At 39.1% G+C, this 16,651-nt stretch overlaps 1 protein-coding gene across 6 annotated transcripts in view; it reads left to right on the plus strand.

The window, feature by feature from the left end:
* Nucleotides 1-5,409: 5,409 nt before the first annotated feature.
* LOC133424379 (ninjurin-2-like) overlaps nucleotides 5,410-16,651 on the plus strand; it is a 34,198-nt gene continuing 22,956 nt past the window's right edge. For 2 of the 6 annotated variants that reach the window (XM_061714934.1, XM_061714933.1), the window contains exon 1: nucleotides 5,410-5,679. In XM_061714934.1, coding sequence (XP_061570918.1) covers nucleotides 5,584-5,679 — 96 coding nt within the window. In that variant the 5' untranslated portion in view covers nucleotides 5,410-5,583. The remainder of the gene's footprint in view (nucleotides 5,680-16,651) is intronic. The other 4 variants (XM_061714937.1, XM_061714938.1, XM_061714935.1 and 1 more) reach the window with 3 other exon arrangements.

The raw sequence follows: 16,651 nt of genomic DNA on the forward strand, positions 1-16,651 counted from the left end.
AGTAGGAGGGAACTCAACAGTCTGTGTCAGTTTTTGATATTCTTTTTATCCAGCACACCCTTTTCTCATTACTTTATTCAAAGAAACTTTAAGCTAGTACATTATTGCAGTGCCTGGTTTGTCACAAATCCAACTCACGGTCCTACAATACGACATTACAGCTGTTTGCTGAGAGTTTTGAAGATATCACGGCTTCATTCAAAATTCATCCTTTCATGATGCTTAAAATGCATGTTGAAAACCTGCCCTTATATGAAGTCAAAGCTTTCTGACAAAAAAAAAGATATCAGACATATTTTGAGAACTCTCTAGATCCTTTTGCATGTCCATGTTTTATTAAATTGTTCAAAACTCCAACAACGTAATGCTTTGGAAACTATACAACATGATGCAGCCATTTATAAATCATAACTTTAATACAACTCATCACAAACTTTACTGTTTAAAATGACACACCAGTTTTTTGCACTTGTTGAGAAACACTGCATGTTTACAGCTTGAAAAGTGGGTCAGCAAAACTTTCTCTTTCAGCAAAAGTCACATGAAAACAGCTTACAACTTGACTGCATGCTATCAGCGTCATGCCAGCAAATGTTGTTATGCAAATTCAAACTCCACATGTCAAAGCAGGCAACTCTATTTCACCTCTGTGCTGATCTTTCTATAGGAACTCTGTGGGAGATGAAATATCCGGATTAGTTTCCCCTCAAAACAGCATGAGTCATCTTTTATATTGATTGAAACGGCCGCAGGCAATTCACAACTGTAATCTACTTGCACTAAGAACAAGCTATAAATAACTTCACTACAAATGAAAGGTATGCCCTGTCAGGGCGTTGCAGGTTTTGTTAGTGTTTCACAACAAGTCAAGTCAGTTTTCTTCATGTACCTTGCTAATATAAAGGACAGAATTGCCTCAAGCCTCCAGTCTATTCATCTGTCCCACATGCAGCACTAAATGTTGTTAGAAGACAAATTCAGAAAAAGAAAAGCTCACAAAGAAAATAATTTACTTTTGAACTTCATGTTCATGGAGACAAGCAAGTGCCACGTTAACATAATTTTTGACAAACTGCTGCGTACCGTGGACAACAGCTGTTACAGCAGGAGACCACAAGGGAGCTCAACAGCTGACTCTGATCATGCAAACCTTTTTTGACAATTTCTTGGTAAATGTATAAATGTACTTGTTTATATTTCAGGTCCTGGTTGAAAAAAATCATCACTCGCGACCAAATTAGTCTCCCAATTCAAGGCCGACATAATGTTAAGTACGTTCAAAATCCTCTCATATGTTCTTACTCCACCCACTTCATTGAGGGTCCATCCAACGGAGACTTATGTAGTTTTGAGATGGTGAAGTATCCCAGAATTCATTTTTACCTCTTACAACTTTGAGATACTACGGCAGCTGGTAACCAGAAAATTTGTTTGCACGTTTTTCATGTGAGAATGTAGCTCTTCTAAGTTCAAATATTGGTAGATTTATCAAGATAAAGCCTAATCTGTCTCCTGGTGATCCAATAGTAGAAAACCTGCATCCTGCCATCCTTCAAAACCAATAAGAGATTGAGATTGAGTCGTTTTGGAGCCAGTTCCAGTGGCTGTTCATGGAACTGCTCCATCTTTTTCTTCCATATTGACATCAGACTAGAGAGCCACACGTAGTCCCTTGGTGTCTTCTTCTGAAATGCAGCCACCGAAAAGGCGACACTAAAAACTGAAGTGGGAAAAAGGAGCTTTGCAATTTTAAGCACAAATGGGGCACCTTTCAGGAGACTTCAGGTCTATAGAAGCTGTTTTAGTGTCAATAATTTTAGGAGACAGAGCAAAAATGTCCTTCTTCATGTCCGATTTACGCTGAAACCACATCTGCCTATCTCCAAACATAGATTTCCTCTTCTTCTATATCTGAACAGAGACAATAGTCATGTGAGTAGACACATACCAGAAAAAAAGAGAAAGTTTCCCAATGTTTGAGTCTTCATTATGAAACTATATTTTAGCCTTTGGAACAGGGTAACACCTCTATTTTCTTTTTTAATTTGAGACTGGGTTGAAACTGAAGACGGATCTCTCTCCCTGACAGTAGTGAATAATATGTACAAGTTAGACCTCACAACTTTGTTTACACCCGAGAAAAACTGTTACTGCAGAGTAAAGAGTGGAAGCAGAGTTAAGCCTTTCACTTCAGTCAAAAAGAAAACGAGGCAAGGCGAGTTTATTTGTGCTGCAGAAAGGTGACTCAGCGTGCTTTACAAGGTCATAAAGATGAAAAGAACAGACAAAATGAAGTAACATAAATAATCAAAACTGCAGTAAAAAGAGGAAAAGCAGTGGCATGTGTAGGTTTTACAGCTGTCTCTTCTCAAACCACAACCTTCACTCTGCGGTCATTTTGCTTTATTTAACAAAAAGTTCAATCCAGAACAATCATTTCCAAGGCAGGATTTATCCACCTGTCACATCCCTCTGTAAATCTCTGTAAGCCAGGACAGTAAGTAAAGCTCTCTCCCCACTAACTCAAACCATGCTTTATCTACATTAGCCGTTGCTGTTTAGACATGGATATGTGGAAAATCCTCTGAAGGCTCGACCTTTATTAGAACCAAAGTGTAAAGATGAGTGGATCAACGATGAAGTGTTTAATGTAAAAGTTTCTAGGGAGGATTAAAAAAAAACAACAACTAAACTTGTGGGCAGGACAGTTTGTGCCGAACCACTAATTTAAGGATTACCTTGGAATCTGTTCAGCCCAATAAACTCCACACAACTCAAACAGTCTATTATTGGCTGATGAATAATAGACGTAAAACAAAAACAAATCCCAGAAAGGCAGCAGACATGTAACTATACAAAACCACAAAAACAAAATAATTTCTCTGAGAGGGTCAGCTAAGATTAGAACAATTCCTGGAAGTTTCATGATGTGAATCCATAACTAATAAAAAAAAATATACGAAAGGGTAAGATGTTTTTTGTTTTCTTTGACCCACATGCACATGTTAAACAATATTCCAGGGAGCGCTTAGAGCAGCTCGGTCCCTTAAAGTGAATACTTCACAATTATTGCGGTGAGCAGCTTGCCCATAGAGGACGTATTGCCAACACAAACATTCAATAGCTGTACTGCAGATTTCTGCTTATGCTTGCCAGAGATAACATTGTTTTGAAGGTGTTAACGGCTTATGTCAGAAGGTTTATCTGTCATGTCAGTGTTTCTATTTTAAAGCATATTAGTGCAATAATAACCCAGAAAGACATCAGCGATGATGGATATTGAGTTTTTATGATGTTCATCTCAGTTCTATGAGGGGATGCAAGGTATTTCAGAGACATGAGTCAGGAAAGCCACAAACATAACACAAACAGTTAAACAAATATTTCCTAACTCTCAATCACAACTTGTTTTTATGAGTCACAACAAAGGTTTCTAAAATGTTCTGTTCACTTAACTTCACATTGACGTGTTTTTTCTTTACAGATTTGTTTTCAAATCATTTTGTTTAAATCAGTGTGACCTCATTCCCCCCTCGAGTTGTTAAATGAAATGTTAGTTAAGGTTTCAGCTGCTTGTCATCCAGCGCTGGTGGTAACCAGGGGAAATAAATCATACGTCTGTGCCCTTTGTGTACATATTTTTGTTGGTGTTGTGTTATTTCCAGGGCCTTTCTCGGTTCCTGCATTTTTCAGTCATGCTGATATTTGACCTTTGGGCTTGACGGGATGTCTGTCTATTTTCTCTCTCTGTCTTTTTCTCCCCTTTCTCTCACTTTCTGTCAACAGAGGCACATTCCTGCCTTACCTCGGCTTTGCAGGCCGTTCAAATTCATAATGTCATAAACCTCCATTTTCATTTAAAAATATATTTTTTCTGCTAGTCCCACACAGCCAGGCTTTGTTTACTATGTGTTTTAGACACGACATCTTTAGTACTTACATGTTTCCTGCAAAGACCATGATTTAGCCGGGTTCTGGGACGGATCTCTGGATATAGTTTTGTTGATGGACAGATACTGTGCATGTTTTTCAAACCTTGCAGTACTTTCACGTTATTCATTGTGTCTGAACCACATTTGAGTACTTTGCTGGACTTTTCACTTGGCAACTCAGGAAAAGCAGAGTTCCAGCTTGCATATGCAGTTGTAAAAGTGATTGTTTTATTCCAAACCTTTCTCAAGTAGCCTTTAATGCCTAAACCTAACCACCTAACCACTCTATCCATCTCTCCAATTCTGACTTTATCGGTTTGTTAAAACCTGTAGCAGTTTCACATCATTTTTGTAACTTTTGTAGAAGCAAATTTGGCAGAAAGGAGTGGTAAATCTTAATAAATTTGACATTAGGAGCAGAGGCCATTCAGCACCACTAAATGCTGCCAGTTTACCTCTCTAGAAACTATACATGTCAAATAAATGTCTCTCGTCAAAAGATCTCCAGAATAAACACTTAAACCTAATCAAATAAAGATAGAAAAGAAAAGAAAAACCCAAACAGAGGACCAAAGAGTGGTGTCCCCCATCTAAACTCCTAATAAAGGCGTATTCACAGATTGATAACACTTGCACTTGCTTGAGTATCTCCTGAGGAAATGTTGAGATCATGCACATAATTTCACATGGACAGCATCCAAAGCCACTTTTTTTTCTTCTTCTTTTTACAGGGTTAGATACATTTACAGCACACAGCTCTAACTCCATGTGACATAAAAGAGTTATTTATGAACATGGTTAAGCATGACCTTGGTTCTCTTAAAATGATAAATCTTTTTAAAAAAAAGCTTGATTTTTAACATGAAAAGAGTAAATCTTTTAAATAAATGTTATTAAGGGATGATAATGGAACCTTTTGAGACATAATTTTAAAGCTACACTGCTTATTTTACTAATCTTACATGGCAAACGTTTATGCAGACTGCTGAATGCAGCCTTTGGTTATATTTATAAATGATAATTTCTTACATTTCAAATATTACTTGGGCCTCTTCCCATATGCATGACATCGCTGTGTGCTTACAAAGCACAGGGTTTCCCAGTTTACATAGCTGCAAACTCAGAAGCAGTGGCGCCTCAGTGGTTTCACATGTCTGACCTCTGTTAACTCGATGGAAACACAGTTAAATGTTTTTGTTGATCGAGCAGACACAAATAGACACATTTTGGTGTGCCTTGACTGGTAATGGTTTTGCTTTGGTCAGCAACTCAAATATATCCATAAATTGGCACAGCTAACTTTAAATATGGTTTAATTCAGACAATATTTGCCTGGTTTGCTAATGTGATGTTCATTTGGACTTACGGGATTCATACAACCTAGATTTAGCAAAGAGAGAAAAAAGGCAGACTAGAAAAACTGCAAAGTGAGAGTCAGAGAGAGGAGGAGAGCATGATGGAGTGAATAAGCCGTTTGTTTGGCCCTCTGTTGTCCTCCTTGGCCTCGCCTGGTGCTCGGTGCCTGGCATCCAGGGTAGCTTCCTTTCATAATGACCACTGCCATCCTTGCATTAGCATTTTCACTTCTGTAAGGGCAGCACTCGGTGTGCATGTGCGCTCGGTCGCTCCATCGCTCACTATAGGCCGTATCATGCAGGGACTGGGGAAGACGGAGAGAGGACAGGAGGGCCGAGACGTTGACCTGACGTCGCTGAGATCCACCATGCCGGCCAGCGGCCCGCTGCAGGTTAGTGCACCCAAAAATACGGGGAAATATGTGTGAAAAAGAAGGAGGAGATGAAAGAAGAGTAAAAGTAAATGGAGAAGTGATGCTTTAGTTTTACTGGTGCAGGGGGCAGAAGATGCCTGTGGGTTTTTTTTTTTTTTCATTTTGTTCAGCAGTGACCTCTCTCACCCCTCCTATCTCTTCTGTGTACACTTCCTGTTATCTTCTCTCTTTCATCTTCCTTTTTTCTCACTCTTGCTCTAAGATCTGAATCACTGCTCCTGTCTTGGCTTTACCACGGAGCCGTGGTATGTTCTGCCTATGTGAAAGCTGAGGATCAGAAGGTCGCTGTTTGGCTCTCTAGGTTCATCTAAGTGTCTCTACTCTATTCCGAGACCAAGTTGTGATCACAACGTCCATCAAATATCAATTAGGACCCAAGTGCAAAGGTCCATAAAGTGATCTAATGTAGCTATGGGTCATAAGAACAGGGAACGGGCACTCAAGTACTGCAAAGAAAAAGGGCGTCATTGTTGGGTTGGAATCCTGATTCATTCAATATGATACCTACAGTATTCTCATATATATCATTATTTTTAAACCCTTGTATGTTAATTGTAAAAAATCTTTCAGTTTTCTTTAACATTAATGAAAGTTTATCCACATTGATTTTATTCACAACAATTATGGTATAAGTACATGCAGGTCTTTACTTCCTAGCACACGTCTCTGGTGTCATGTTGCTATCTGTCTGTATCAGTTTTAGCAACTACAGTGTTTCTGATATTAAGGCAGAACAGCTATCCGTTTCAGGTATATTTAGCTGCACAGTCCCTTCTGAACAAAGTGCATTTGACTTAAAACGAGATGTGGCTACATGCTCTATGGGTCTGTGCTGTGGATGAGTTTGAATGCAGCCACCTTCATTCTTAAAGTTAAGGTGCATTATGTCACTGAAGTAGGGGTTCCCAAAAATATGGATACACAAGAGATGTGTGTGTGAGGGAACTCAAGCACCAGCCATCTAACTTCCAGGTTGAGGCTCACGTGGAACTAAGATTCATTGCAGTTCCTCGACTGGCCGCTAGAGGCTGGCTGCAAAAGCGAGTCAGTCTACTGACTCCCATGTTAAAGTGTACAACTTTACAGCAAAAATTTACACATTTACAGTCTGTTTAAAAAAAATGTTTTGGTCGCAGTTGTTCGATTTCACAGCCAGGATGTCTCTGAGGAGGCAGAATTTTTTTGCACCACGGCTGAAGAATTTATATCAAGCAATACATTTAAATATAATATGATTGATTAACAGTCGTTGAACATGTCAAACGTTATATTCTGCTGTTAAGGTCTGCTTGCAGCTCTGGAGATAGTTCAGTGGTGATCTGCTGGAGGAGCTGGTAGCCAATGCTAACTTAATTTCTCATCCGATGCTTCTGTTTTTGGTTTAGTTTAGTTTTTGATAAATAAATAATGACACAGAGCAAAATGGCATGTGCATTTGTTTATCTGAGGTTGTATTTACGTATTTTTAAAATTTGGTGAGGAAGAGGTCATTTCACTAAAAACCTTTTTTTAACTGTGTTTTTAGACATTCTGTATCCATATACTGCAAAGTTTTATTTTTTTTAGTTAAAAAATATATTTCTTTAATATATTTTTCATTTCGATTTCATTTGGGCTTTCCATAAAGTCGTAAAATACAGTCTCATCTACTTGATTTTGTATATGTAACTCTGTCTTCTTCTATGGTCTTTTTTTCTCTGTCTCCTTACTTAAACACTGTAAATGCACAAAGCAGTGAGTATGGTAGTTCACTTTAAAGTCATTATAATACCAAGACAATGAAGTAGCTGTTTTCATATAAGCAGCAGACTGAAATGAAACATTTAGTGGGAAAACTATTTAGACAACATTTAAATGGAAAAGTGTCTTCACTTGATAATTTATCTGAATAAAGTCAACAGTTACTTTACACTTTTGTTTCAGCCATTGACTATACAAAAACTGAGATGTATCTAGCCTGTTGCACCCCCGCCCCTTTTTGTTTTAAATAATTACATCCAGAGTTTAGTAATATATTATCGCGGTGTGACTGCCAGCTGAAGCTTAGCAGAACTTTAGAGCTGAAGCAGGACAATGCACTTTGATGAAATCCACCAGAGAACTGCTTCAGTAAAGAAAATCTGCCTTTTGTCGTGGCCCAGACCATAACCTCATGGTTATTGTGAAATGCCCTCAAGAGAGCCATTCACACCAGACATCCTACAAATGTGTCTGAACTGAGGCAGATCTGTGAAGAGAAATGGTCTAAAGTTCCTCCTGAGAGTTGCGCAGATAGAATCCAGAGCAACCTAACACACTCACTTGAAATTAATTCTGCCAAAAAATGTTAAACCTATCAACTCCAACGGGTTCACTCACTTTTTGTACCAGCATTGTGGATGTTTAACATGTGTTCAATAAAAATACTAAAAAATATGACTGTTTTATGTTATCCATTTAACCACATTGTGTTTTATTGTGACTTGGAAGACCAGATCAAGTTTTATTTTTAAATTAATGCACAAAGACAGTTAATTCTAAGGGGTTCACATACTTAATCTTACCACTGTAGGTACACATAGAGATTATATAACTTACTGGTGATGCATTGGGAGGCCCAGCTAACCCATAAAAGACACATCCAACTAGATACATCCAAATATTTAATTTAATTTACACCTTCCAACCACTCAGTAACATGTGAGTAACATGGGAATATGTACACCCACAATCATTATCAGCATCAACATTTTAATTCATGGGCATGAACAGTGAATCTGGATTCACTGAATTACATGAAATGGGGTTGTTCTTATTTCACTTATTATTATAAAGTATACATTATGATTGGATGAGTCACACTTGTGCATCCGTTAGACTGTTAATCATTTATTAAACTGTTGTGACAAGTACAGAATATAGTTTGATTTAATATCTGAATGGTCTGGCAACAGTAGGGACTAGTGGCATCTTTCACAGAGGCTGAAGCTTAAACTGGGTGAATACTTTCAGAGTAATTAGCATTTTGTGACCAAATTAGTGACCAATTTGGATAATGAATGATTCAGTCAGATTGCTGAAAGAGAACCACAAAGTCCAGCTATGTAAAGATAAACTGTGTACCTACATCAGCATATGGCCACAACCTGCCGCTGCTACACAAATATCTGTATCAAAATGTTTTTCCTTGCCACATCTATTCATCCCAGCCCCAGTGGCTTCATTTTACAGGAAGATGACAGATGTGAAGAGGCAAAAACACGATAGCCACCAAAACGGAAATTAAGTATGAGTATGTGCGTGCACATGTGGAAGTAGGGATGTGGGGCCTCACCAAAAATATACATCCTGTAAGCCATGCCAGCTCACACTTGTGGTTGTACAAGCATGGTGGTGCATAATGCATGTTGTATTTCTTTGGTATGTTGCTATTAAAAGCAACGTGGGTGCGACTGTACTTTTGTTTTAAGACTCAGCAGGTGCAGAGGTGCAGTATGTGTAACAATTAATGCCAGTGACAATGTGTAAATTATTATAATTTTTTTTAACAAAGCTATAATTACAGATTGGCCTTACCAACAATTTCAAATCTACTTTGTCAGCAATGTGAAGTTTCAGAGTTTCAATTCTATTTGGTTCATGAACTGGATTAAATCATTCTGTCAGATGAAAACCACGCACACACACACACACACACACACACACACACACACACACACACACACACACATGCACGCAGGACGTTGAGAACATTTCAACACCTCTTGATTTGCATGCATCATGGTTGAGTCTCTGATCTCATAAATTTCTTCCCAAATCAAAAACACTCTTCATAGCAACGATTCACAGCCTGCAGGAGGGATGCTGCTCGTTAGAGTTAGACTTAGCCAGAGGTTTTCATGTGTCATCTCAGTGCAGCTATCCCGATGAATCTAATTCTGTGGTGTGAAGTCTTTGCACCTCTAAGTCATCCTCTATCTATAGAGCACAGCAACAGGGTGCGGAGCGGTGATACAGACTTAGTAAGAATCACACGGCCCCTCAAAGCATTAGAGTCATGTTTCAAAGAAAGAGAGAAAAACACACTCTCGAAAGAGAACAGTTACCATGTTAAGGGTCTAAACTGTATTACACAAGTTCAGAAAAACTTCTATTTAATATGTGTTTGCAGGGATTTTCAACTACTCACACTGCAGTCTAAAGTGAACGTGACTAAAAGTGCTTTGTTTGCAACGTAAAGCATTTAAATCCATACTGCTGTTGCAACAAGGGTCCAGCACACGCTATTGCACTAATGATCATCATGTCATGAGACAGGAGGATTGATTTGGGGTTTTGCAGAGCAGCCCTCATCATCAAACGTCTGACTGAAGTCACTCACCTCCACTGAGCATGTGTTGTGACTTGAAGTTCACATGGAGTCTTGTGTCTCCACAGAATGAGTGTCATGAGGGTTTGGATTAGCGAAGGACAGGTTTAATTTGGCGGTATCTCGTAAATCGATGCATATCATATTGTTGTGTCAACATATTCAAACATATTGATCCATCATACATTAATTTCAAGGTTATAATACTTTTGTTTTTCCCTATTTTGCCTCAAAAGTTTATCATGGCTGCAGAGTTACATTTTAAATCATGTTGAAGGGAACAAGTGAGGATGTTTAATTTAGGCTTCTGTTTATGCTACTGACACTTTGTTCCCATAGTCCCCCTGAATGCAACATAAAATGAACTCACTGTCATCTTATTTAATGCATAAAAACAGGGACAAAATGCAGATGTCTAATATTGCTTTCAGACACAAATCAGATTTATTTCCTACTTAGCAACCTAGTGGGAGAGAGAAAACATGTTTGTCAAAACAGGCTTTAATTCCATTATAACAATGATTTAACCAATACGGGGGATCCTGGGTCATGAACTTAGCTTGCTGTAATATTTTGCTGTGGCCACATTATTTCATTATTTCAGAAGTGGAGTTAGCAGAAACTGCCTACTCTCCACTAAGTGTCGTCCTCAAAAGCCCTCCGGGCCAACCCACAGCCAGTCACGGCAAAACACATTCTTTTAAAAATATGAATGTGTTTGCATTTATTCACAGTTCAGAAGCACTATGTTCAGAAGTTTGAACAGTCAACATAGTGCAAAGTGCAAAGTAGCAGAGGTGATGCTAGTCATTGGCTGTGCTGGCTGCAAATCCCCCACTCAAAAAAGTAAAAGAATACACTTGTATTTGTTACTTTATATGAATTTACCTGGTGTGGTAGTTGCAAATTCACTCCTCAGGCAATTGTCATCGATGTGAAATCTAGCTGTGGAGGCCAGAACTGTTTTTTGAACCATTTCTGCTGCACAGTTGGACATTTTAACATTGGGGTCAATGAAGCTTGACTTGCTTTTGGAGCCAGCCCCCAGTGGTCAGTCGAGGAACTACATTTTTTTCCATTCCTTGTTAGACTCCACTTGGAAATCAGAACATTAGCGCTTGGTGTCTCTGTCCTGGTCCACATAGATAGATAACTAACATCTTCAGTGTATGTGTAAGACAGTACTTATTCATGTGACGACAGCATCATACTGAATTCCAAAACACCACCGGGACCCATAACAACGGACAAAGACGCACCACCCTATAAAAAACACCATTGCTATGGCTCCCCCCCGTCTTTACACACTTAAATATGAAACAGTTACATCAAGGCATGTTTTGATTTGATATCCACCTACATGCAAGTCTCTCTTCAACTCATAATTCATGATTTATAATTATAATTTTCCAGCAGAATGTCTTTTTGGAGGGAGTAGGCACGGTTCAGTGCACTGCTGCCTCCAATAGGTAAAAAACAGAAGCAGTCTTTGCAAGCCAAAATCATATAGTTTCTTTGCATATATATTATATGATCAATTCAGAGGATTTGATCTTATTTTTGTGAATGAGATAAATGATGCAGTTAAATGGACTATTTAGCTTCAGACGGTTTGTGACTATGTGAAGTTATGATGATAGCATGGCACCCTCACAATGTTCCCTGGGTAAGGTTTCAGCCAGGAAAAGATTATAACACTGCCACAATATTCCTTGAGTCGCCCAAGTAATTATTAGGTACCAATGTAATTTGGAAAACAATTTATTTATCTTTCTTCCCCTTTTTAGCTCTTTCAATTGTGAGATTTAGGAGTTGAGACTTGAGCTCAGGATTGTCCTGTTTTTTCCACATTTTGTTTGCCAGTAGTTTCACAGATTCACTTTCTAGTCCATTGAAAGTGCAGTTGGACGATCTTTGCATGACAATTTATTGTTTGTCTTTCTGAAGTCTCTCATATTTTTCAAGATATTTCCATGACTATCAGTGAAATGTTTTTAATAAAAGACGCAAACTATCATTTTCCCATCATTTGACAGCACAAATACATTTGTTTGAGGATGCTGGGCTGGAAAACGCTGGGATTTGTTTAGCCAAAAATAACAGTTTACCTGTTTACTTACTGTAGTTTCTACAAATGTACAAATCTAGATATTGTAGATAATTTACCCACTGCACTTCTGGTTAGATGCTAACTACATTTAGTTTCCTTGTACATGCAATTTGCATAATAACAGTATAGTTAAGTCTTATCTAATCTACTTAGCTTTGCTGCATAGAAGAACTTGAGAACCATTAGATTATCGGACGAAACCCTACAAGAAGGATTTGATAACTCCTGCAATTAAGGCAAACTAATCATTTCTGGTCAGTTTTTGTGCAGTTGTCAGTGAAATCTTTTGTATGCTTTGTTATTGCTGCTGCAGTTATATTTCAGTGATAAAAAGGAGCTTTCATAGTTCTTACAACGGTTACTTTATGAGTTCCCACTGTTGGCCTAATAAAACCAAACTAAACACAGGTTAAGAGTGAACTCTTTACTGAGTTCAGATCCAGTGGAGGGAATACAGCTATAGCGATCATTTAAGTACTCCCAAAGGCATTTTAAAGGAAGAACACAGGTAAAAGTACACTGAAGACATCTGTTATGCTTCAGGGGGAAGTACTTCGAGTACCTTTGAGTTCTATACGGACAAAGCAGGCCTGTCTTGTTGTTAAGGCAGAAAAATGACAGTTGAAATGACAGAATCCCTTTAACACGGCATGAGTTGTTTATTTCCAAGATTTGAAGTCTTTTCTTCAACGTGAGCGAGCCTGAACTGGTGCCTCCTCCTGATGAAGGGAGGCACGAGGTCACTGTAGGGCAATGTCACTCATACAATTGCAAAAAATACCAACCAGAATCATAATATTAATGCCGAAGGTGAACGTGGATTATCATTAAACTTCCTCTGTTTTTGTTGTTTACAGTTTTTCTCTATTGCCAAAACACAAAACCCAGTACTCTAAACCAAATGACCAGTTGCCTAAACACATTTAGTAAAACTACCCCCCTTTTGCCACAACCACAAACACAATTCACCTGTAGACACTTTTCACAAAACCCATCCCCTTTTTCTCAAAACTCTAAACACATTTTGCCGTGCTAAAACACATTTTGCATATAACTCTGCTCCAATATGCATTGTGAAGCTCATGTGATGCAAAATGCTACCCACAATCAGCAAAACTTGAACACAATGAACATACCTGGTGTCAATCAGTAAACACAACTACTCATAATTGAAAACACCTATTGCAAATGATGTGACCACACCTATATAAGTCAGTGCAGTTTGCTGAAGCCTCAAAAACAAAAATAGATGATCAAGACAGAAGAAGAGGAGTTCGTGTCAGATGTGTTTGGCATTTGAGAAGGAAATACCATTTAGTGAAGAGTTAACACTGTTTTGAGGGTAGAGTGTGCTTTTGCAAGAGAAGTGTAGGATTTTGCATTTTGTGTGTGAGTTTTGTAATTTGTGTTTAGAGTTTTGAGAAAGTGAGGTAGTCTATCAGGAAATGTGTTTAAACAATTGTGAAAAACTGTAACATCAATCAGCAATTCATTAGTGTATGTCTGCCAGCCTACTCTCCGTTCCTAAACCCAATAGAGGAGTTCTTCTCATCATGGCGGTGGAAGGTCTATGACCGCCAACCTTACGCCAGAGAGAACCTTCTCAGGGCTATGGACCTGGCCTGTGATGATGTGGCTGTGGAGGCGTTCCAAGGCTGGGTGTGGCATGCCAGGGCATTCTTCCCAAGTTGTTTGGCTATGGACAATATTGCCTGTGACGTTGATGAGGTCCTGTGGCCCGACCCAGCCCGACGTGATGCCGCCCCATGATTTCAGTGTCAACATACAACATACTGTGTCAATTTTCAAACGTACTGTAATAAAAGAAATACCACCCTGAACATTGTGTTCTCAATTGTTACTTTACTGTATCTATTGTGTGTAATGGATCCTCTATGGAGTTTACGGTACTAATTTTTGCATTGAGTTGTGATATTACTGCATTTTCTGCATTATGTAACTATTCCCATGAAATGCACAAATCTATAGTAAATGCCCAAAACATATTTGAGAATAAATAAGGGTTGCTCAAATGCATCCTGGCAGTTGTGAAACTGTAAAAAGAACAGTCTCACACTGTGAAAATTGTGTTTTCAATTTTTTTGGTAATGTGGTTAATGATGCTCAGTAGTGTTTACATTTTTGCAGGCCTTGAGTGGTATTTTGGTGTCAGAGTTTGCTTTTGAGCATATGAGCAACTGTTTTGGTGTGATGGGTTGGTTTTTAAGCATGTGAGCATCTGTTTTGGTGTGATGGGTTGGTTTTTGAGCATATGAGCATCTGTTTTGGTGTTATGGGTTGGTTTTTGAGCATATGAGCATCTGTTTTGGTGTGATGGGTTGGTTTTGAAAAGAAACTGTGAGGTTTAGTGTACGTAGCTTTAGAAAAGTGTTTTGTGTTTAGAGTTTTGTGAAAAGTGAGGGCAGTATCGTGAAATGTGTTTAAGCAATAGTGAAAAACTGTATCATAAGGGTGTGTTTGTCATTCACCTGTTCTCTCTCTCCCACATCTTTATCCGACTTCTCTCAACCCCCAAACACGTTGCAGCTCTGCATGTGTGTTTGTGTGAGCGAGTGCAGCCCCTTCTTGGCCCCTACATGGTAAATGCCACATTCTGAGAGTAGGTGTGAAGTACGTGAAAGTGTTAGTGTGCATGTGTGTGTGTGCATGCGTGCGTGCGTGCGTGCGTGCGTGCGTGCGTGCGTGCGTGCGTGCGTGCGTGTGTGTGTGTGTGTGTGTGTGTGTGTGTGATTCTGAGAACTCACATCTGAGAACATACCAGCCTCATCCTTAAATGACACGGGACATTTAAATGAAACTTGTTATGCAATGAGTGATGTTGTGAAATAGGTGTGCAATATAACCGCTCCTTTGTATGTCCAGATTATGGCACCCGTGTTATTTTGGGTGTGTAAATAAAGCTTTTCTTTTCTAATGTTTGAAACATTAATGCTGAGGATAGAAAAAAAATAAGCCAATGTTTTTCATTGTCAGTCCCAGGCTATTTGCTTTTAAACTGTTTGCTTTTGCACTCACCAATGAGTTACCACGGAGACGGATCTATTTACATACAACTTCGCTGAACTGAGTTTTAGTAAACTGATATTGACAGCTCGTGATTTCCCTGTACTACCTTTAGTGAGAAGACATATAAGATGTTTTGACTTGGCCGTTACTAGAAATGGTTGTTTGACAAATCGGTTCCCACTGGAGGTCAGATGGAGGGCTTTTACAGAAAGTGCCCTCGAAACTCAAAAGTTGAGGTTAGAAATCTCCAGAAGCAGCACAAGAAAAAGCTTGGTCAATAGGGCTGTTGCCTTGTACCATTCTTTCATATCAAGTCAAACTAAAGTATCACACATCCTGTACACAAGTGGAACATTTCTAAAAGGCTTAGAGATTAAATGAGGAGGACACATACCTGATCTTTGACTTTCTTGGACTTTTATGCTCGCCAGCCTGTTTTTCAGTCATGTAGTGTAAACAGGGTTGTGTGGCGCTCTGACATCTGATCAGTGACTTGTTTCAACAATAGATCAATGAGAAAATATTACAGTTTTGTACAACGGATACTTTTCGCTTTAGGAATCTTGATGGAAAGTTGTGAAAAACCTCCCATGGCTTGAGGATTTCCGGATGTTATTCAAGTCGTTGGTTGTTTTTTTTTGGGATATCAGTGTCAACACTCTGCGAAGACCTACGTCAGCCGTGTCAGTGAAAAACGTAATCAGACAAAAATCTGTTTGTGTCCCATGTGATCTATTTATTTCTTTACTGATGTTTGACGTGTGTTTTGGGAGTCGTAACGTTTATAGGTCACATTCACCTTTCCCGCCTCCCGTCCTGATTGTCCTCTCCACTCCACTTTTCTTTTCCTCTTTCTGTCTGTCCAGGGGGGGATTCAATGTTTTCTTTTCATTTAGGGGGGGAAATGGCAGCTGACTCGGCTTGAATCTAAACCAGCTTTCAACGAGTTATGAATTCATGTGTGCGTTTCTTCAGAATGGTGAAAAGTTTCTCAGAACAGTGAGAGTGTGTATTAGCAAGCCGCGATGAGTGGTACCAGATGGACTTGGATCAGCTTGCGTGGTCCAGTCTCCCCGCCTCCTGCGCTGTCTTTTAGATAAGCTCAGTGTTAAATTGTCACAGTGAAAAAAGGCAGATATGAGGACAGGCTGTTATCATTGCAGACATTCTTTTGATTCCACTTGCGTTGCATTTAAAACCTCCAGTCATCTGCCCCCTTTGACGCCATCATTCTCCTCTCTGCATGATGGACGTTTATGACGACAGTTTCTCCAAATTAAATTAAGAGCATCCTTAAAACATGAGAAATAAATCACTTGTAGCAAGTTTAGTGTCAACAGTGGTATGCCACGCCTTTGTTCCTCATCCACTTGTTCCAGTGGAACTTGCCAGGAAACAACAGGAAACCCCCTCTTTAACGCCGAAGCTCCCTCACTGGGGCTCCA

Source organism: Cololabis saira, chromosome 23 (genome assembly GCF_033807715.1).
Source record: "Cololabis saira isolate AMF1-May2022 chromosome 23, fColSai1.1, whole genome shotgun sequence".
Lineage (NCBI taxonomy): Eukaryota > Metazoa > Chordata > Actinopteri > Beloniformes > Belonidae > Cololabis > Cololabis saira.